This window comes from Geotrypetes seraphini, chromosome 14 (assembly GCF_902459505.1).
Source record: "Geotrypetes seraphini chromosome 14, aGeoSer1.1, whole genome shotgun sequence".
Classification (NCBI taxonomy): Eukaryota; Metazoa; Chordata; class Amphibia; order Gymnophiona; family Dermophiidae; genus Geotrypetes; species Geotrypetes seraphini.
The window spans coordinates 59,224,097-59,247,276 of NC_047097.1; the positions used below are offsets into that span (position 1 = coordinate 59,224,097).

Sequence of the window (23,180 nt, forward strand, 5' to 3'; positions counted from 1 at the left end):
TAACATATCTAAAATACCGTATTTTCACGCATATAACGCACGCGTTATATGCGATTTTACAAACCGTGCATAACCATGCGTGTTATACGTGTGAGCGCGTTTTACAATTTTTTTTTTACATTCTGAACCGGCATCCTCCCCCCCCCCCTGCTCGCGTCACTCCCCCTCCCCCGCGATCCTACATCCCCCCCCAGCACCGCAAATACAATTCTTACCCGATTGGGCACCAGCACCAATGCACAGCATGTGCCAGTGCCAGTGCCCAAAGATCCTCCCTCGTTGGCTTGGGCTGAGCTGGGCTGGGCTGGGCCGGGCGGTGCGAGAGAGATTCTCCTTCTTCCTCTGCCGGGCTGGACTAGGCTTTGAGCATTTGCGCATGCTCAACGCCTTCTGGTCTCGCTCTCTCCGAGATTATCTGCTGCGTCTAAGGGAAAGAAAATTAACAGGTAAGAACATAATTTTTCCTTGTCATTTATAACTAAAGAGACATACGATCAAGAAACTGTTTTATTTTACTTTTGTGATTATGATAAACATACCGAGGGCCTCAAAATAGTACCTGGCAGCCACATGTGGCCCCCGGGCTGCGAGTTTGAGACCACTGCTATATAAAACACTCTCCTCATTTGTAAGTACTAAGTCCCAAGCACTCATCCCACATAGGTTCCATTGCCAACTACTGGGAAAGGATCGGGGACCTTCCCTGGGGGTTTTAGCTTAACATAGGTAAATACCATTGCATTGCTTCCTCGGACGGTGCAGAAGAATCCTAACAATCTTTATTGGCTTTCCACATTAAACTTACAAAATCTGAGATAAAGTCCTGACCAGAGGCCCCTAAGGACCCCTTCAAGTGCTTTTCTTAGTCTCCTTCTGGGCTCCACAGCATCCAAACATTTGCGCTTTTTCCAAGTTGCTATCTAACAGCTCCAGAGGGGTCTTTTTCCCAGGAAAGGGAGCTATCTGCAATCCAGTATCACAAAATGACGAAAATGGAAACAAACCATAATAAATTGCAAATACTCAGAAGGTTTAAAGCATGCTGATGGGTTTAAATGTACTTTAAACCTTCTGAGTATCTGCAGCCATCTGTGATCCCCCAGGCCGAGTCAAGTTTCAAGTTTATTAGGTTTTTATATACCGCCTATCAAGGTTATCTAAGCAGTTTTTACAATCAGGTACTCAAGCATTTTCCCTATCTGTCCCGGAGGGCTTACAATCTATCTAATGTACCTGGGGCTATGGAGGACTGAGTGACTTGCCCAGGGTCACAAGGAGCAGCACGGCTCCTGCGGCATGCGGTAACAGGGACGATCCCCAGCCAGCCATCTGGCACAATATAGGGGTAACCTGGCCTGGGGAGTCAGTCAGAACCAATTTTTATATGCTACGGATTCCAAGAAGGACAAAGTGCTAGAGTGGCTGGATGTATGGAGAGCTTTTTTCTCCATTATCTTAATGATCAATGACTTTTGGCTTTCAGGTCATTTGTTCGTCCTAGCCTATTTTGCTAAGCTAGGTAAGCCAGCATCTAAGGCATCCATTTCTAGATGGATTCATATGGTGATTTTCATTGGCATATATATTGGCTGTAGGGAAACAACTGCCGATGGTTCCTCAAACACACTCCACTAGAAGTATGGCTTCTTCATGAGTGGAGTCTTGGGCAATCCCTCCTGAGGAGATTTGTAAGGCAGCTACATGATCCACTCCGTACATTTTACACAGTTTTTTTTTTTAAAGAGTGGAAGTGTCAGCACAAGAGGATTACCGCCTTTAGATCCTCAGTTTTAAGGGCAGGCTTATCTGTGTCACCCTATAGTCGGGACTCCTAGACACATTGCACCAGAATGGAAGATTAGGGGGAAGATTCTCAAATGTTCGTGGTAAAATCAGACAGGCCGTTGTCGCAGCTGCTACTGTAACGATTTCAAAAAGGTGAGTCATTCTTTTAAAAAACCATGCATGCAAATGAGGTTGGTGAAGGGATGCCTCCTACCTCTGGCCAGGAGGGCCCACCTCTTCAAAATGGCAGGCCTTCCCCTCCCCACTGCATCCTGGGATGATCCAGGGAGGAGCCTAAGGCTCTGATTGGCCCAAGTTGCTTAAGTTCCTTTTCTGCGATACCACTATAGTGAGTTAACAGTAGTCTAGGTAAGGTAGTTTCCAAGTTTTATCCAACTTTATTTAAAATTTGATATATCGCTTAATAAATATCTAAGTGGTGTATACAGAAACTTTAAAAAAAATTTAAAATTTGGGGTTATCGCATATTAAGACACAGAAACCGAATGTTCAAACGCAGGGGGAGGGGGGTGAAATACAATTAATGATAGGATATATGTACAAGTAAAGGCGAGTACAATAGGAGAGGGTGTGCTCTTCATTTGAAGTCATAGGTTAGAATTCTGGGTATTACAAATTGTAGACATGTTTAAATGTTTTTAAATTGGATTTGAATTTAACTAAGGAGGATTCTTCATGGAGGTTCGCTAGTAATGCATTTCATAGAGTGGGCGCTGTCGCTGAAAAGATCCATTTACATGTGATATCATAAAATAAGTGACATAAAGAAGGAATAGTTAAGAGATGTTGATTACTAGATCTAAGTATCTTCAATTATTTTTATTAATTTTTCAAATGACATATCAATATTCACTTGTACAGAAAGTGAGTTAGTAAGGATATGACCTATATCCAACTAGAGCTAAGTATTCTTGGGGGAGCAATAAGGAATGATCAGCCTGCCCTTGAATCATGGGGAGTATTGTTTGACTGATTGTCCAAAAGTTGTTTTGAGTTAGGACTGTAATTTTGGCTGAAAAAAGGTGATGCAAACTTTCTGCTGGGTGTACAAAAAGCCTGAATTACCGTTTAGATTCCTCATAGGAGGGTGGACACTTGAGGAACTAGGTGTGCCAGACATATAACTATATAATTATGCTTGCCTGCTTCGACACATTGGGGGCTGGATACTGCAGTCTCAACACTATACCCCAATAAAAGATGGAGCATGCGGTTTTTATGCACCTTTATCATTTACATGTGAGAATATCACAACTATCTGCATGGCTTAAGGATGGTATTTTGTTACACCCATTATAGGTGCATGGAAATGGTTAGTTCATGCATTGGGAAGGGACCCTGCCACGACAGTCTGCTGCCCATAAGAGGAAATGTTGTTTACACCCGAGTGGGAGAATGTGGCATTTATAAAATGGGATGGAGAAGGTTTTGAGAGGTTAGAATACTTATCACAGGTGGAAGATACCGTGTAAGATTTTTGAAGTAATACAATGCAGAGTGAGCATTCACTGGGGTAATAGTTTTGCATATAGTCAGCTGTAACATTATTTATTGGACATCACTGGATAAGCAAAAGTATGGGGATCAAGCTGAGAACTCTTTTATACATCTGTAGATTATACAAAAAGTTGGGTACTGTGATGCCTTGCAAGGAGTTATGTTTGTCCTGGGGGGATGATTTTCAATTGGATGCAGAACATTGGAATATATAAAAAAACATTGGTGATATCCCAGCCCTGACACAGTGTGCAAGGCCGAAAGAATGCTAGTATAGGATATTAATGAGGGCAGTTGTATTATAATGGAGGAATCAATACAGCCCAATTCCAAAATTGCAGACAGGCATTTTGGTTCTATTCCAAATTTCAAATGTACTGGGCAAGAATTGTGAGTTACATGCATAGGCTGTTTTGCAATCCCTTGGCTGGTATGACAGCCCAGTCAGTGTTGGATATCCCAAGGGCCTTTGAGTCCACGGCGGTAAGCACTTGTTTACTATGCTTCAAGATGAGCCTGCTGGCTTGTAAAAGTATTTTGCAAAAATGGATATCGGAGAAGGCACCTTCATATTGGCATTGGTGCAACCCTGGGTGGCAAGGGATGCACAAGCGACAAGGAAACAGAAAGCATTGTATATAAAAGTATGGAGACCCTATCTGAATCATTTGCACACGAGGACACAGCTTGTAGTTATGAAGTTCTGAGGAGGAAGTCACTACAGGGAGGAAGAATCAATCTGAAGATACTCGTAGTCAAAGGGGGTGGGGAGAGGAAGGGATATGGGGTGCTACTTTAAGGAGACTTGTAGTTCTACAGAGCTCTCAGTGAGAAGAGTATCATTTGATATATGTTTAAGCCAGGAGCTCTTGAGGGGAGGGGGTGTTGGCTTTTGTGTTTAAGAAATCGGATATTAGACATTCCATTGTTTTGTTGTGTATTGGATTTCAATAAAAACAGTTTAAACATTTAAAAAATCCTGATTTTAAATCAAAACCAATTAAAAAAAAATCATTAAGTTGTTTTTTTTTTTGGGGGGGGTTTAATCTACCCTGTAATGATACCTTTTTTATCCTTTCAATTTAACAGAAGTTAGAAAGAATTATACAAAAGAGGATTATTTGGCCTCCAAAAATTTAACAGAATGGGATGAAACTTGTTACGGAGAATGTGGCACTGTAAAAAGTTGAGTTTAATAAAAAAAAAAAATGGTTCAAGATCAGTAGATTCTATCTTCCCCATGACCCATTTCCGTGAGAGGAGTTTCTTTTGTAGTAATCTAGTAAAACATAGCACTTAAGGAGAATTCCCTGTTCTCAGTTCTTTCGCAAGAATTTTACAGGCCACGCTAGGCATGCTTTCACCACTCCCTGCATAGGTTGGTTCTTGGTAGAGGGCACCAGCTTGGCAAAGGGGAGGGAGTGGCCTAAAGGCTAAGAGTACTGTATTGTGTTAAACTAGGAGGCAAATCTGTTTGTTTGACATTCTTGGTGATTTGGGGTAGGCAATTCCGGTCCTCGAGAGCCGGAACCAGGTCAGGTTTTCAGGATATCCACAATAAATATGCATGAGATAGATTTGCATCTCAAGGAGGCAGTGCGTGCAAATCCATTTCATACATATTCATGGTGGAGATCCTGAAAACCTGACCTGGCTCTGGCTCTCAAGGACAGGAATTGTCTACTCCTGGGGTAGGGCATTTTCTCTGAAAAATGTTGTAAACCACCCCGAGCCAAAATTGGTAGTCTGTGGAAAGGAAAATAACTTTATGGCTAATGTTACCTTGTGTCCCCTTCTGAAATTTAATCTGGTATTGTCCCTTCCCTTTATCCTTCTGCCTTTTACCACCTCTTAGTGTGTGTTTATTGTAACCGGGATTCTTTCCTTACTGTCTGCAGCTATCTCCCTCTCCTAACTTCTGCTTCTTGGTGGTGGCTGGGATGCTTCTTCCCATGGTTCTTTGCAACTAGACGCAGCCTGCTGTCCTCTTAGCCAATCAGAACCCTCCGGCTCCACATTTTTCAGCAGGTGTGTATAAATTATCTTCATTGTACTGACATTTTTGTCTCTTTGGGGAGGGGGGATATCCTTTTGTTCACTTTTCTATTAGCTCTTCAAAGGACAGGAGAAATACGCCTGGGATGGCGGCAGGGGCTCAACCATGATATGTATTGAATTTGTGGGGTCTTTGCCTTCTGAAATTTCTAAACTGAATTTTGAGATGATAGAACAGATATGCACACTTCAGATTTTTTTTTTTCAAGGGTAACAAGTATCCTTCAAGGACATGCAGGTTTATATTCCCACATGTGGGTGACGACGTACACTGAACCTGGTATGTACAAGTAAGGCCCCCTTTTATCAAGCTGTGTAAGGGTTTTTTAATTGCAGACTGCTGCAGTTAAGGGTCCAACGCTTATAGAATTCCTATGAGAGCTTTTACCACAGGGTTTACCTCCTGGACTATGAAGCACCACCACCAAACTAATGCATTAAAGTGCTTTTGCATAGGGTCAGCCCAGGTAGCTCCTAAAAAGATAGACACAATGTATAGAATACAAAAGTGTCCAGAATTTGAAAGAATTCAACTTAAATACCATTCATTAGTTGTGGAATCTTTCCTCAAATGCTCACTCTCTTATACTTCTATTACTTCAGGCAGAGAAGCGAGGACATCACTTTTTTGGCAAATGCATTTTCCAATCTGCACTCAATAGAATTATGGACTACCAATTCTGCATATCCTTTTATTCATTGGGGAAATCCTGAAAACCTGACCGGATTCCGGCCCTTGAGGACCAGAGTTGCCCACCTCTGATTTAGACACTAGTTCAGTACTTGATTTGTCACAGTGGATGAGTTTTTTGTTTTGCCTTGTAAGGAAGATTATCTTTGGAGATAAAAGTGAAGAGATTGCAGATAAGATTAAAAAAGAAAAAAAAACACCACATAGATACTATAACTTTAAGCCAAAAACCTCTTATCGTCGTCATCTAGAAGATAGTCTGTCTCATCCAGACATTCATATTATTATAACACCAAGCGGCGTTACAATCCACCATCTTCTAGGCTTGCTGATCAACAACCCTGTGCAAGGCAGCAAAGGGGATAGAAATCACAACCTCACTATTGGTCCAAACTGCAGGTATCTTTTGACTCTTTTCTAGAAAGCATTGCAGTGTTCCTCTGCATCTTCCAATCTATTTATTGGAGGCAGATTAATCTACCATTATCAACACTGGACTCTTTATCACAACAGATCAATGAGTTGTCACTCGGGACTAAGCCCTACGTTTGGTCGGAGAATCTTCAAATCACTCGCAAAGTCTCCTGGAGAGAAATAAAAGAAGACCCTCCTTTACCAAGAATTCTTGGCCCTTCTCCAACTAAACATAGTAGAACTTGTTCATCTGCAAGAGAGAGGCTGGGGTTCTTTGCCAAGTATTTTATAATACAAAAAAAGACCAGAGGCCTTCAACCTATTCTAGACCATCAGGGCCTAAACAGAGATTTGCTGAAGAGTTTTGCATGGGATCTCTGGGAATACTTCTGGAAAAAAGGTGATTGGCTTTGCTCTCTAGATCTTAGATAGACCTATGCTAGCATATCCATCCTAACTGTTCACAGAAAATCTGAACTTTTGTATTGGATCTCAACACTTTCCATACAAAGACATTGCCCTTTGAACTGGTTTCAGCCCCTCGTGTCTTCACAAAATGTCTACTGACACATTTCCCTACTTGAATGACTGGCTTTATCGCAACCAGTTCAGCATGCCATAAATTCACTTTGTCTCTTGGTGCTGCTTGGATTTGCCGTCGGCTACCAAGTCACTTTTATATCCTTTTCAGCTGCTGGAGTTCATAGGAGCTCTCTTGTATACTATACAAGGTTGAGCTTTTCTACTGCAGCAGAGAATGGACAGTCTCATTCACCTTTGTCGAGCAGTCTCCACCTTTCAACACTCTTTTAAACATCAGATTTCTCGGTCATATGGCTATATTGATCATATGGCGTCGACGGTACACATCACTCCACTTGCATATCTTCATCTCAGTCATGCAGTGGACCATGTTGACCCAATGGTGTCATTCCATGGGCCATCTGTCTGCTCCAATCCAACTTACCTTAGACCTCTGTCACTTTCTCCAGTGGTGGATGGTTTCTCACAATCTCAGTCTTCCTGTCCAGCTCACCTGCCATCAAAAGCTTCTAACAGATACTTTGATGTTAGGATGGGAGTGCTCATGAGGACATCCTCCACACTCAAGGAGTATGGTCTCCCCATGAACAAATTCTCCATTTCAATCTTCTAGAACTCCAAACAATAGTCAGTGCTCTCAAAACATTCCAGAACATTTTTTTTCTTCCCAGGAGCATCGATCCTTTATGGAGTACTGTTTAATCGAGCTCCCTGGGCCAGCTTCCTTTGTCTTCATCTCAGCCATTTTTCCCTCCTCTGACAGACAGTACTGAGTGGCTTTAAAAAATATTCTTGATTTTTGGTTGGGGTTTTTTTGTGTTTTGTTTTTTTAAATCATTTTTATTGTGAATTGAAACATAGGCAGTACAGGCAGCAGTTGATGCCTTTTGTTCTCTTGTATTTCATTGAGCTCTTGATTTTTGTAATCAGACCATTTAAGTCTGACTTGCGTTATGCATCCTGATTATTGGGTTGTTAACCATGTCCTCTGCCTCTGTATGTAAAAGAGGTCACTCAGCCCACAAACTTCAATTTGAAAAACATTTTGGTACCATATGGTCATTGACATCAAGCATAGCACGAGACTTGGAACATGACACTGAGTTTTGTCACTTTCAGCATCAATACTGCATTGGGAACATAGGGCATTGGGCTTCATGCAGTGCTGGAACCCTACATCATCTTCATTGCGTATCAAAGGATGTAGCATGTAAGAAACGTAAGGAGCTTAAACATTCTTCTTCTTCAAGACATGCCACTCTCAAGCATTGACTTTGACTCAGAGTAAGCTTCAATGACCAGATGACCATTCTCCTATCCAGATGTCTCCTCGGGTGTACCTCAATGTCAAGGTCTGCTATGCTGATGTTTCTTCCAGTAATGGCACAGGTTTTCCAGGAAGAGATCTGGGCTATGCTCACACACTCTAGCTCAAAGCAGAGCATCAGTCCACTTGGACCCACTTGACACATGTATCATCATTGGACGATACGCATGTATCGGCATCTGGGAGCAATCCATATTTGGACTTGTGTGACTGCTCGAGGCATTCTAAGAGCTGGCAGTAAAATAAAATGTGTTGGCAGACTCCTTAAAACCCATGAATGGACCGTCTTTCTTCAAATTTTCTACAAAATGAAGGACTCCATACATAGATATCTTTGTTTCCCCAAACACTCCCTCTCTTTTGCTCCAGACTATATGCCCCCAATTGCCTAGAGCTGTATGCCTTCCTCATTCATTGGGGAAACAGATTCCTCTACGCATTTCCTCTGCTGTCTCTTATTGAGGGGACTCAAACTTTGCTAGGATTGGGGCATCATGATCCTCAAAGCTCCTCGTTGGCCCTGTCAACCTTGGTTCCCACTCCTGGAGCTCTTGACCCAGGAACCGTGCCAGTTGCAACCGTTCCCAACGCTACTAAAACGAACAGATCTCTCCTTCATCCGAACCCTTCATTGTGAGCATTAACAGCATGGTTTTTCACCGAGCAAGTAAATGCCTTCTGCCTCTGTCATTGAAGCATCTAGAAAACCTTCTACTCCAGTAGTGTTATCGTTTCAAATGGACCTGATTTTCTGCCCTATGTGCCTTACATTCTCTTGAACCTATCAAAAAGTCCATTCCCATTCATCCTGGACTACCTTCTTTACCTCTCTATCTCTGGCTTAAAGACCAATTCAGTTTGAGTACATCTCTGTGTTTCAGTGTGTTTTACACTCCCTTGGACAAGAAACCTCTATACATTCATCCCTTAGTATCTAGGTTCTTGAAAGGACTACTATACTAAACCACTTATCAAGCCGCCTCCTTTTGCCTGGGATTTTAACGTGGTTCTTTCTACTCTTATGAGGTCTCTCTTGAAGCCACTTACAACTTGTTCTCTCAAACTCACTTGGAAAGTTGTTTTCCTCGTTGCTCTTACTTCTGTATGATAGTGAACTTAAAGCACTTGTGTCTGAATTCCCTATACAAATTCTACTGTGACAGAATAGTGATTCAAACTCATTCTAAAGTCCTACTTGGTCATCTCAGAATTCCACCTCAATCAGTCCATAGATCTGCCTGTATTCTTTCCAAAGCTACATTCCCATCCTGGAGAAGCAGCTCTTCACACCTTGGACTGCAAGCATGCTTTAGCGTACTACCTGGACCGGACTAACCATCTTTGTGACTTTTGACCCTAATAGATTTGGAGTTTCTGTTGCCAAGAGAACCATCTTCACTTGGCTGGCTGTTTCTCCTCCGAATATACTCGGGCTCGGCTAACGCGGCTGGGTTGTGGAACAGTCCACAATGTCTGGGCAATTGCTGCCTTGGTAGCTCATTTCCATTCTGCATTCATTAACATCTTTAAAGTGGTTACTTGGTCCTCAATACATATCTCACTATTGTTTAGAACAAAACTCCAGAAGACAGTTGGTTTGGATAAGCAGTTCTGCAGAATCTTTACCTTCTGAGCACCAACTTTCCCTCCAACCCTATAGGGTTTCACTAGGCTTCTGTTTTATTTTTAATGTTTAGCCTTTTCCAGAGACATGATCCCAGCAGCTTAGGAGTCCCGCATTTGAAAATATATTCCTGCTTGTCCTTGGAGAAAGCAGAAATACTTACCTGTAGCAGGTATATATTTTCACAACCCTCCCACCTCCCTTAGTTGGCTTCATAGCTTTGTTACTGAACTTCAGGTCCCACAAGCCAATGTTGGGTGGAAAGACACTAGTACGTGTGCAGTATGGGCGTTGTCTTAAAAAGAATTTAAAGCAACAGTGCACTTGATGGTGTCCATACCAGGTTCCATTGATGATACCACCCACATGTGAGAATATATGCCTGCTGTCCTTGAAGAACACCTGCTGCCTGGCCAGTCTAAGGGGCAGGAATGTTTTGGGATGGGCCTTTTTTTCCGCAGGCCCCTATGAGAGTCAAGGAAGCCAGTGCTCTAGCTTTGAGATGCGACTTCAACATTTTTATGAATTTCCATCTTTAATGTGTTGGGTTAAGTGGCACAAACCTTTTGGTAAATCTCCCTCTGTTCTTCTGCTTCTTCAGCCTTCCCTTGGGTACAGTCTGGAATAACCAAGTTTTGAGAGGACCTTGGGGACCCCTTGAAAGGGAGCAAGTGGAGCCAAGGAGCTAGAAAGAGAACCAGCAAGGCCATATTTGTGTTACATATGAGAACTTGTTCCCCACAGGGCCTAGTCAGAATGTCATGATTCCACGTTCCCAGCATATGCCAGTTCTGGCTATAGACAAAGCACCCTTGGTGTAAAGCTGTTTAGAGTCCCTGTGTATCCTTTGAAGGGAAAATGCATTTCAAAACACTAGAATGCATAGTGGCTAGTCGTCGTCTTGGGCTTGTGCACAAGTTTGATTAGTCCTGGGTAGAGGTCAAGAAAAAGACCTTTAAATAATTTGGGGTTCTATGTCTTGCAGTTTGACAGATAAGGTTCTTGTCTGTGATTTTAAGACGTGACTATTTGAGCAAGTTTTTAGGGACTGATGGAGGGGCCTCTCAGGGTCTGACTGCTGTGCTTCCTGGAATCTCTAAAATTCATTCCCTTTTTGTACATTTACATGCGTTTATGTCCTTAGTAGGTCAAGATTTGTAGTTCTTTTACACTATTTTTCATTGTAGATTGTGTACCACTTTGATCTATCATAGCTAAAGGCGGTATAATAAGTTTGAAATAAATAAATACATTTTTTTTTTTTCATTGACCTAAGATGTGTCCCTAGGCTTCTCAGCTGTAGGGCTTCCCCCATTCACAAGATGTTAAAATGGGCAAGGAGGAGATCTTTACCTTCTAGGTAGAGCTTTTCCTTTTGAAAATGTGGAGCTCTCTTGGTTGGCAGAACAATTTAGTTTGGGGGGAGGGAGATAACTGGTTTTGTCTCTGCATTTTGACTGGTACACGCTACAGAGAGCAGAGGTTTTGTGTGATTTTTCATTATTTGCTTATGACTCATTAAATCTCAAAAATTCAATTTTAACTATATGCAATCTTCGAGGCACATTTATTTGTGTCTGGGAGGAAAGCGATTAGGCTTCAAGCTCAAACCCAGCCAAGAGAGAGCAATAGCTTTGGTATTTCACATTTAACGTGTTCATATCTGCCTTTCTTTTTAACTTTTTCTATTTTCCTTGCTTGTGTGCCCCCACCCCTTTCTCTTCCTTGTGTATACCATTTTGTTTTTCTTGCTATGGGTTTGACCTGCTGTTCTCCTCTTGCCTAGCTGAGGGGAATTCCCCCCTCATTTTCTCCCCCCCTCCCTTGTCTGTTGCGATTCATGCGATGGATGATTTGGAGGTGGAGTCCACAGCCAGTATTCTGGCGTCCGTCAAGGAGCAGGAGGCTCAGTTTGAGAAGCTGACCCGGGCACTGGAAGAGGAGCGACGCCACGTGTCTGCACAGTTAGAGCGTGTCCGCGTCGCCCCCCAAGACAATCCCACCATGGCTAATGGCACCCTTACCAGACGACACCAGGTAATTGCCCGAAAGATCCCAGGCTTGGCAACTGCACCATATCAATGAAGCCTGCAGAGAAAGGTGAAATAAAGTGCTGGAAATATGTAAAGAGGAGAGGCATGGAAATATGTCCAAGGGATAGGGGAGTTTGGTGGTCCTCTTAGAAATGGCAGGATCTAGGCATGTTAAACTGGTATATCTTGACTATGATAGCTCCAGTCTAGTCACCCTTCTGAGACAAGTCATCTTTTTACTGTTCAGAGGAAATAAAATACAAAGGTCAGGATGTGTACTGTTGGCAGATAGACAAGGTATGATATCATCTACTGATACGAGTACTTGAACACATCCCGAGTTTTTTGAATTCTCTTTACGCTCTATAAGCAGTCCATGGCCCCCATTATGCATTCACTGGAATCCTTTTTGTGTTTGAAGCTTTGTTCTGCTTTTGTTGTTGAGGTATTGACTTTACATTTTCATTTAGGTGATTTCAGGTTGTGCTGTGTAAAAGAAAACAATGCATCTCTTGGCTGACTGTAGTCTGCATTTGTACGTGACGTCCAGGCCTTTCTGTTGTAAAACCACATTTATTTTGGTTCTCGGTAAATAGATACAAGCAGCACACCCAGCAGCTAGGACCATAAAATCCAGCCCTGGTGAAATTGCTGCAGGAAACTGGGTGCTGGATTAGACCAGGAGTAGTAGCAGCCCACACTTTTCTGCTGATCTGGGCTTGAGCTATTTCCTGTTTCTTGATTCTGAGGTGGAGAATTTCAGAACAAGGACATACAGGCCCCAGGCAACAAGAAGAGAAAGTAGCCTGAAGTGTTGCATCATTGTTACCTCCTTTTTTTTTTTTTTTTTCATCACTAACCTGCTTTAGAGATTGGGAGATGTATGGAAAGGGGTTGAGGGAGAGAGGAGGATGAGGATGAAGAACGAGTAGAGCTTCCCTCCTTTCTCCCTTCTGTCTGCCTCCTTTTTTTTCTGGTGTTTTCCCCCACCAAACAAAATAAAAATGCAACTTTGTCAGTAAGAAGCACCATAAATGGCCAATTTAGCCCTGAATTGTTGCTGTAGTTTATATAGAATTGTTGGGCTTTGCTAGATGGTATCGGCATGGAATAGTTCTGGGAGTTGAGTGACACAAGCATTTGAATTTTTCATCGTCATTCCCATGCTACTTCCAGCTTCCCCTGGAAACAATGTAGAATGACAGTTTGTGTTTTTTTAGGGGAGAGTTGTCTAAAACCTACTGAAACTGAGCAAATGGAACCATGGAACTAGAAAGATAGCAGGATCTAGCTAACAATTTTACTTGTTGTCCCATGCTGGGAACACGGTGAATAGTTTGTGACCCTTGAGAAGGTGGATGTGAGGGAGGGAGGCTAGATCAATATATTGAGTGATGGGGTAGGTGACTGACACATAGTGAGTGTTGTGTGTTAGTTAAAGATCAGTGAAGAGGATGACACGGGGACAGTTTACTGTGGTAAATCCCCCAGGTTTGTTTATTTCTAGTGCGGGAGCAAAACTTTTTTTTATTGCCCCACGGGAGTAGTAAAAAAAAAACTTCCTTCCTGCTATTAAGGGACCTGCAATAACTTTTTTTTTTTTTTTTTTTTAAATCTCCCTCCCCACATATTTACTGGAGCCATATCTGGGGCCCTCCCTCTGCTGGAGTTCCTCCTTCTGATGTAACAGGAAGTTAATTCAGAAGGAGAGACTCCAGCAGAGGGAAGGCCCCAGAGTAAGGCCTGTGAGGATTGGTGGTGGGGGCTAAGGCTCAATTATGTATGAATGATGCACGGGAGGAGGAATGTGCTGCCACTATTTGATCGGGGAGGGGGGTGAGTATTGTGCTGCCTGTTGGGGGGCGGAAGCTGGAAGGGGGAGACGGTGTGTGACCTATAGGGGGGGGGCGGAAGCTGGAGTAGACATGCTGGCCCTGTGGGGGGAAGCTGGAGGAAGGAGACGGTGCTGAACCTGTTTGAGGGGGAGTCAGGAGCTGGAGGAAAGAGGGAAAGAAAAATGCACGCCTTGCAGGGAGGAAAGAGGTGGAGACATTGCTGTAGTGAGGAAGAGATGAGATAAGACACAGGGTGGTATACAAAGAGGGTCATAAGCATGGCAGGGAACATAGAGACAGGGATACACAGAAGAGATGGCCCCCAAATTTGGAACTGCCTCCTGACCTGCTTACATCAGACGTCTTTTCTTCAATTTACAAAGGTGATAAAAAAGCATCTATTTTCATTATAGTCTTGCTATGATTCATAATGTCTGTTGCTAACTTTATTAATCTTATGTAACACACAATGATTCCCAGTTAACATTTGCAGGGTATAAGAAACAGGTGATAGGCTCTGGAGTAATCTAAGCAAATACTTTTTTACAGAAAGGGTGGTAGATGCATGGAACAGTCTCCCAGAAGAGGTAGTGGAGACAGACTGTGTCTGAATTCAAAGGGTCTGGGATAGGCACCTGGGATCTCTCAAAGACGGAAAGAGATAATGGTTACTGTGTATGGGCAGACTAGATGGGCCATTTGGCACTTATCTGCCATCATGTTTCTAGTATGGTATGGTATGCTGCATGGGAGGGGTATATGGTCACGGGGGGGAGGAGTATATGGACACAGGAGTGATGCTGGAAAGGGTAGCATAAGGGACAAGCAAAGGGAGATGCTGAACATGAGGAGTGATATGAGAGGGTGCTGAAAAGTTCTCATCCCAACCAAGAAAGCAATGACGTGGAGCCATGAAACTTATAAGTTATTCCACATATTCACTTGGCACATCGTGTCTGAAGTTTCTGTAACATTTCCAAAAAATACTCTTGTCTGGTCACTCAAATACTGCTCTGCTGCTGCAAACAATAATGCAGTGTTTCTATACCGCTAAATCATCACATTGGCTTTGAAGCGGTTTATAAAAACAAATTAAATTTTGATCTATTCAATGGTGAAAAGTAATTTGTGAGACCGTAGGGACAGAGGAAAATTACTCAATCTAACTATAGTACCTATGAAAAGGAAATAAACAATTATCATACATAGCAGGGATAGATGAAGGATGAGGGAAAAACAATACGGTAATCCAATAAAATAACAGAAGAGAAAAGCTAAGTAAGGTTTTAGTCGCCTCTGAATCACTCAAAAATTGTCACCCTTTCCAAACCTTAAAAAGAGCTTGAAACAGAAAATAGTCAGATGGAACAAGATCTGGTGAGTAGAATGGATGGTCTTGCACTAAAACCTTGACTGCATCAAAACATCCATTGTTTTACCAGCCTTGTGAGCTGGTCTTGCAAAAAGAGAACTCATTTCTGCAGCTTCCCTCTCCGTTTGTTTGTTTTTTTCCAATGCTTCCTTTAATCGGCACAGCAAGTTACAGTAGTATTCTGCATTAACTGGCTCCTTGGAAGGTAGTCAGTCAGTCATTTCAACACCTTTCTGTTCTTAAAACACTGTGGCCATGACCTTTCCTGCTGATTTTTGGGTCTTGAATTTCCTTAGCCTTGGAAAACCTAAGGGCCGCTATTGAATGGACTGTTGCTTTTGTTTCGGGATCATAGTGGTATAACCATGTTTCATCAATAGTAATTACACTTCTCCCTCTGTATTTGTGTGATAGGGGATTAACAGACCTGCAAATACAGAAAAACCGGGAATAACTTTTTTTTCATATGTTCGCTGTTTTCTATTAAAAACCATTGTGAAAATGGTGAAACCGCGAATAACATGGTGGGAGACCTGATCTGTTCCTGAAGGAGAGGCAAAACACGGTGAAAAAAGAGCTGGGAATCGGCAATTTCTCTATTCAAGCTGATGTAATTTGGGAGGAGGAGCCAACAAGCTAAAAACCACGAATAACCCAAACCGCGATTGCTGAAACCGCGAATACAGAGGGAGAAGTGTAGTTGTATCAAAAAGTTGGCACCATCTTGCTGAAAATACTGCAAAATCAACTTGGAAGTGTCCACTCAGTATCGTTTCTCGTCAGCATTCAACATTTGGCCACTCACTTGGCTGACAGCTTCTGCATACCCAGCTGCTCATGGATTATACAATCAACATGTTTCCTGGATGTCTGTAGTGTCTCAGCAATTGTTTTAGCCAATATCTGCCGAAATCAGGTCACGGACATGATCAACAATTTCAGGGATTGACACTGAGGCCTCCCAGACGTTGCTGCATCTTTGGTCTCGATCACCACGCTGAAAGTTTGCACGCCACTTCACTGTTGAGCATGATGGGCATTTGTCACCCAGTGTTTGCATCCTACATTCAGGAATTTTCTTTGGAGATTTCTTCTCCAAGAATAGGAGCTTCATGACGGCTTGGAGTGCCACACTTGACAAATCCCCCACTTTTTTTTTTTTTTTATTGACCTGGTTCAATCAATGATCTGAAACAATGTTGAAGCATAGCATTATGCCAGCGGTCTCAAACACGCGGGCCGCATGTGGCTCTTCAGATTTTATTTGCGGCCCGCGGTCTGGACTGGATCATTATCTTCCTTTTGGAGCAGCAGCGTGTCTGGCCGGCTTGTTCCGTTCAAAGCCGCGGGTTGGCGGCTCCTTGCGCTATCCACGGAAGAGCCGACCAGACACGTTGCTGCTCCAGTGGCGTACCAAGGGGGGGGGGGCGGTCCACTGTTCTCCCTAGAGTGCGGCTCGTCTAGAGCAGTGGTGCCCAACCTGCTTCCCTTCCCTTCTCAGGCCGGCACCGTGTTATTTGATCTCCCTGCTTCTCTTTGGGGCCGACCAACTCTCGCCGCCCGACGTCAATTCTGACGTCGAGAGGACGTTCTGGCTAGCCAATCGCTGCCTGGCTGCCCGGAACGTCCTTTCCGACGTTAGAATTGACGTCGGGCGGCGAGAGTTGGTCGGCCCCGTGGAGAAGAGAAAGAGGGCGATCTCGGCCAGTTCCCGCTGGCGGCAGCGGCAGCAGCCTATTCCCCGGCGGCGGTAGCGTGGAGGAGGGCAGGAAGTAAGGAAGAAAGAAAGAAAGAAGGGGGGGACAGGGAGCCAGAAACAAAGCAAAAAATGGGACACGGAATCAAAGAAAGACAGAGAAAGAAAGAAAAAGTTGGGGGAGGGAATGAGGTCTGGAGGAGAGGAAGCATACAGGAGGCTGAAAGAAGAGAAGAAATATTGGATGCATAGTCAGAGACTGATGAAATTACCAAACAAAGGAAGGAAAATTAATTTATTTTCAATTTAGTGATTGAAATGTGCCAGTTTTGAGAAATAAAAGATATTAAACTTTAAATGTGAGGGCTGCAGAAAAAATAGAGCTCTTGGAGGGCCGCAGAAAAAATAGTTAATGTCTTATTAAAGAAATGACAATTTTGCATGAGGTAAAACTCTTTATAGTTTATATATCTTTCCTTTTAACTGTTAAAGGAAAGTTTTTTATAAACTATAAAGAGTTTAACCTCATGCAAAATTGTCATTTAATAAGACATTAACTATTTTTTCTGTGGCCCTCCAAGTACCTACAAATCCAAAATGTGGCCCCACAAAGGGTTTGAGTTTGAGACCACTGCATTATGCTATGGGCACTTTCCAAAATAAAATAACACTCTCTTCAGCTACAAAATAACGCTCAGAATTTAGGAAGTTGTTTGGGCTGAGAACTTTTCAGCACCCGTCTATGGTAGATGGCATAAGAAGCACAATGCACAAACTGCCTCTGTCCAAACTTCTTATTATGCAGCAAATATCAATTATTTGAGAGGAAATAGATCTCAGAAACCGACTCAGAAATTGTAGTGAAATAAAGCAATGAGACTTATCAGTTCCAGATTTCTATCATGGATCTTTAAAAAAAACTCATTTTTTAAAATGCAATTTGCAGTATGTTAAACTAGTGCTTGGTGCCAATGAACTTAATATTTATCAATTCTTATCTTAACGTGCAGCATCTAGGGATTTTGGTTTACCGTATTTTCACGCATATAACGCGTATATGTGTATAACGCGCAGGTCCAAACCATTTGTGTAAAAAAAATTTTTTTATATAGCACGCACACGCGTATACCGCGCATGCTGCTATAACCTCCTCCCGCCACTCTTGCTTACTCCTTCTTCTGGCCTGCGAACCGGCATCCTCCCCCCCCCCCCCCCCGCTCGCATCACCCCCGTCCCCCACGATCCTACATCCCCCCCAGCACCGCAAAGACATCGGTCGCTTACCCGATTGGGCACCAGCACCAATGCACAGGACGTGCCAGTGCCCGAGGATCCTCCCTCGCTGGGCTGGGCAGTGTGAGGGAGATCCTCCCTCTTCCCTGTGCCGGGCTGGACTGGGCTTTGAGCATTTCCGCATGCTCAAAGCCTTCTGGTCTCGCTCTCTCCAAGATTCTCAGATTCAGAATCTCGGAGAGAGCGAGACCAGAAGGCTTTGAGCATGCGCAAATGCTCAAAGCCCAGCACAGCTCAGCCCAGCCCAATGAGGGAGGATCTTCGGGCACTGGCACTGGCATGTCCTGTGCATTGGTGCTGGTGCCGGTGCCCAGTCGGGTAAGCGACCAATGTCTTTGCGGTGCTGGGGGGATGTAGGATCGCGGGGGGGGGGGGGGTGACTCGAGCGAGGTGGGAGGATGCCGGTTCGCAGGGGGCATGCCAGATCGCAGTGGGAAAAAAAATTTGTATAACGCGCTCACACCTATAATGCGCATGGTTATACTCGGTTTGTAAAATCGTGTATAACACACGCGTTATATGCGTGAAAATACGGTAATTGGTTTGTTGGTCAGCTAATGTGTATCTGGCATTTGTGTTCTCTCTGTGTGATTGACGTATGCTGTTAGCATGAATTTTCTAAGTAACATTTCTGTAGTAATTTGGCTTGTTCAGTTTTCTCAATAATGGGAATATTTGAGAGGGGAGACAGGGATTTTATTGATCCCTGTTCTTGTTTGTGATGTATAATGACAGTTGTACAGAATATTATTTCTTTTTATACTTTAATAAATGATTTATATATAATCCTAACTGTCTGAGGCTTGTGCAGATGGGACCAGACAGAGTTCACAGGGACCAAACTTTTTGTCCCTGTGTCATTCGCTGGCTTCCATTCCTATATCTTTGTCATCTCAAGAAAAGATCTTTTTCTTGGGTGCTGACTCCTAAGGTGGATCCTAGCATAAGACTCTTGAGGAAGGCACTTAGATGCCATGTTGAGTCAGTTGTTTGCATCTCTCCCATCATCCTTTGGGTATTTTGTAAATGTGTTTCCTTTGTTTTCCTGGTTCCTCTTTAAGTGTGCTGAAATCAGAGCTTAGGACTTTTAAGACATTGTAATATGAATGTCTGATTTTTACCCAGCTGGAATATACATGTCTAAAACTGAAGATCATGTAAGTGGCAAGGGAGCATGGTTTTGGGTGGGAGCATGGATTAAAGTGGGTCTGAAAAATTTATTTGAATCCCCTCTTTCAGAAGGGAAACGAACATGTTGGGATTTACATCTGCTACCCTAGGATAGGGGTAGGCAATTCCAGTCCTCGAGAGCCGGAGCCAGATCAGGTTTTCAGGATCTCCACCATGAATATGTATGAGATGGATTGGCATGCACTGTCTTCCTTGAGATGCAAATCTATCTCGTGCATATTTATTGTGGATATCCTGAAAACCTGACCTGGCTCCAGCTCTCAAGGACTGGAATTGCCTACCCCTGCCTTAGTACATCTTGGATTCAGAAAAGTGCTGCTATTGAGCAGCTTTCCACTGGAAGCATCAGGCGAGTCGCCATCTCAATACCCTAGTGATGCTGATCTCCGTAGCTGCTTCAAGAAAAATAAGCTGAGATTTAGACTTTATCTAAAATGTTTGTGTTTGGAGAAATGGATGTTTTAAGTGCTGGTTACATGTATTTTAGGACGGTCTCTACATCAGCAGATTCTGTCCTGACCTGAGCATCTCAAACCTAAACTGTACATCCTTTCTAAGTTGTCGCTCATTACATCTCCCCCTCTTTAAAGAGTCCACGCATAGTTGCTTACATAGCTCCAGCCCAGTGGTCTCAAACTTGCGGCCCACCAGATACTATTTTGAGGCCCTCGGTATGTTTATCATAATCACAAAAGTAAAATAAAAGTTTCTTTATCTTCGGTCTCTGTAGTTATAAATGACAATATTATTATTAAGACTTAGCCAAAAAGGAAAGATTTATAAACTATAAAGAGTTTCTTACCTCACGCAAAATTGTCATATCTTTAATAAGACATTAACTCTTTTTTCTGCGTCCCTCCAAGGACCTACAAATCCAAAATGTGGCCCTGCAAAGGGTTTGAGTTGGAGACCCCTGCTCTAGCCTGGCCAACTGATCTTGAATATTGACTCCAGGGAGTCCCTTGCTCCTCCACCTTATACAAATCCAGTGCTGCTTCTATGTACATAAATACCTATGATAGATTTTTATATACCTAGATGTTTTTTTGTACTGCTGAATTTCTCACATCCTTTTGCATTTTTGACAAAATGTCCTACTTTAACCCCAGCCCTCCAGGGCTTCTCTGGAGTTAGGCACAGCTGGCAAGCAATCATACTAAGATAGCTTACAGGCAGTCGAGAACAAAGCTCTGTGACAGTATCTGTGATTCCTTCATTGGCCAAGCAAAACAGATCCCCCTCCATCCATTCAGACCAACGTGGTCAATCTTTACATTGCACATTTTGAAAGAACGTTTTTACAATATCATCCTTTTAAGAGCAATGTATGCTTTTATGAGAGGTATATAGATTTTATTTTTATGTATAGAGGGGATCTCGCGAGACTACAACAGGAGCTCAAGGCAGCCATTTCCTATGAGCGATCTGCACAGGGCAGGAGCGTGGGAAGATCGCTCCTGTCTCGAAAACCCGCTAGACCACCAGGTAAGGCTTAAGGGGGGGTCTTACAGGGCTTAAAATAGCCGTGGGGAAGCGGGAGTTAGGGGCAGAACCGGCCCGAATATTATTCGCGTTTTTTTAAATATTCGCGGGCCGGCTCTGCCCCTAACCCCCGCGAATATGGAGGGAAAAGTGTAGCATGGAATATTGCTACTGTTTGGGTTTCTGCCAATGTTGGAAACAGGAAACTGGGCTAGATGGACATTGGTCTGACCCAGAATGGCTGCTGCTGTTATGCTCTTATGTTTTGGGTGTGCTTTGATTCCATTTTCAGTTACAAAACAGATTTTTTGTTTTTGTTTGTTTGTGGGGGTGTTTATCATGATTGGCAGCAATAGGGGTCCTGTGATACAGTTTCACTCCTTGCATATAACATTAGCTTTACATAATATCCTGGAATTTGCAGGATAGTAAGTGTTACTCTGGTATCTTGCTTGATCATTATTGCAGCTGCAATGGTTGAAGGGGCATAGGTATATTACAAAAAAGAATCTTCTGCTACTTGGTCTGATGCATGCTGGATTGGGGGTAATGGCCATTTTTTTGCAGAACAGTGCAGCTAATTTCTCCTTATAATTTGTGTTTTGTCAAAGGTCATAAAATGGCTATCTATATTGAAGGGAAGAGTGTGGCACAGTGGTTAAAGCTATAGCCTCGACACCATGAGGTAATTTACCCCCCCCCAATTGTCCCAGGAACATTAGATAGATTATGATCCTGTCGGGACAGACAGGGAAAAATGCTTCAGTACCCCCCTGGGAGAAAGACAAATAAATAAATATAGAAAGGAGGTGTAATCACTTTTTTTCCCTGTGTCCAATTCTGCTAGTAAGCATTCGATGCACTCTTCAATCTGTCCCTTCCTGTTTCTTGGCTTGACATCCACTCCCTTCCCCCTCCATCATTTGAGCATGGATCTGGTGATGTTACTGACCTACTCAAGACTAGATAGGTCAGAGGTACTTAATGGAGCAGAAGCATATATAAAGGAAATGGTGTTTGAATTGTCAATGGGCTAGACTAGAATATAGGCAGTCCCCAGGTTATTAAGTCTGGTTTGCATGTAACTTGGAAATTGTAGATTTTCAGATTCTTACTGCTTACCTCAAGAGCCAACTGTTTCTACCAGTGTTTCCTCTAAGGTACAGTATGCACAACTATACACTGTTAATGTGGCCATGTATCATTCATGAATCTGCTACAGGAGAGCTGTAGGAGTCTAGGCCACTGGACAAACTGCTCAGTGAAACTAAATGAAGCTGAAACTGGAGGAGGGGTCAAGATGGCATCTGGGATGGACATATACAAGGAGCTCTCTGCCTAAGTTGAGTCGGGTGAATGCCACCATTTACCTGACCCCATTTTCGTAATGGGGAAGCAAAAAGGATTGTCGTGGGCTGTTCCCAGCAGTCATGACCCCTCAGTGTTTGGTCCAGACAGCTTTATATGGACTTATTCCTTGCAGTGCACAGGAGATGCAACCAGCTTCAAGAGTGACACCAGCACAGGCGGAGGACCTTAACATCGATAGGGCTGCTTTGAGGCCTGATCGATTGGCTCTCAGCAGGTCTTTCGAAGAGGAAATGGAATCGCCAAGACCTGGAAGAGCTTCTGGGGAACCCTATGTAGTTGAAAGCCCGGAAGGAGACATAACCATGATCTCCAGCTTGGAGACTGAAGAAAAGGGAATTCAAAGAAGAGAACGTAATAGTATGGAGAGTTGATGAAACCTGTCATTATTACTATGGAAGCTATCTGGAGGGCAATAGAAATTATAGACTCCAATCTGAAAAAAGCTGTAGCAGTGCTGAAGAATGAAATCCTGAAACACGATGAGACTATTCAAAAAACACGAGCAACAGATCAGTCAAGTTAAAGATTTGCAACTAGATACTGTTAAAGATCTGTTCAGAAAAAGCTGGAATATATGGAAAATTTTCAAAGGAAAAATAAGTTGAGAATTTTAATTTTCCCTAGGTCTCCAGTAATCTCAACTATTGAGATGGTTCGTAGGTATTTGCGTGAGGTTCTATTGATTTTTCCTGAAAATTTGCCACCAATATTAAAAGCGCAATACCTGACCATTAAATCTAAACCAAGTAGCTCTACACCAACTGGTAAAGCTGAGATTGCTGGAGGTGAAATGAAGTTGACAAATTTCTTGGAAAATTCTCTGGAAGTGATTGTGAAAGGACACTTGTAGTGACTTTTGCTCTAGAGTTCGATAGAGACTTGATTCTAAAACATATTTCAGACATATAAATGCTCAATTTTAAGCTCAACAGTACGTATTTTTCCAGATA

General features: G+C 42.9%; 1 protein-coding gene across 8 annotated transcripts in view; it reads left to right on the forward strand.

Annotated features, from left to right (window-relative positions):
* The window catches only part of CTNND1 (catenin delta 1), a 137,906-nt gene that overhangs the window by 77,078 nt on the left and 37,648 nt on the right, over positions 1–23,180 (forward strand). For 4 of the 8 annotated variants that reach the window (XM_033919699.1, XM_033919700.1, XM_033919698.1 and 1 more), the window contains 2 exons: positions 5,202–5,331; positions 11,744–11,994. The exons of the other annotated variants lie outside the window; for them this stretch is intronic. In XM_033919699.1, coding sequence (XP_033775590.1) covers positions 11,803–11,994 — 192 coding nt within the window. In that variant the 5' untranslated portion in view covers positions 5,202–5,331; positions 11,744–11,802. The remainder of the gene's footprint in view (positions 1–5,201; positions 5,332–11,743; positions 11,995–23,180) is intronic. 8 annotated transcript variants of the gene reach the window in all.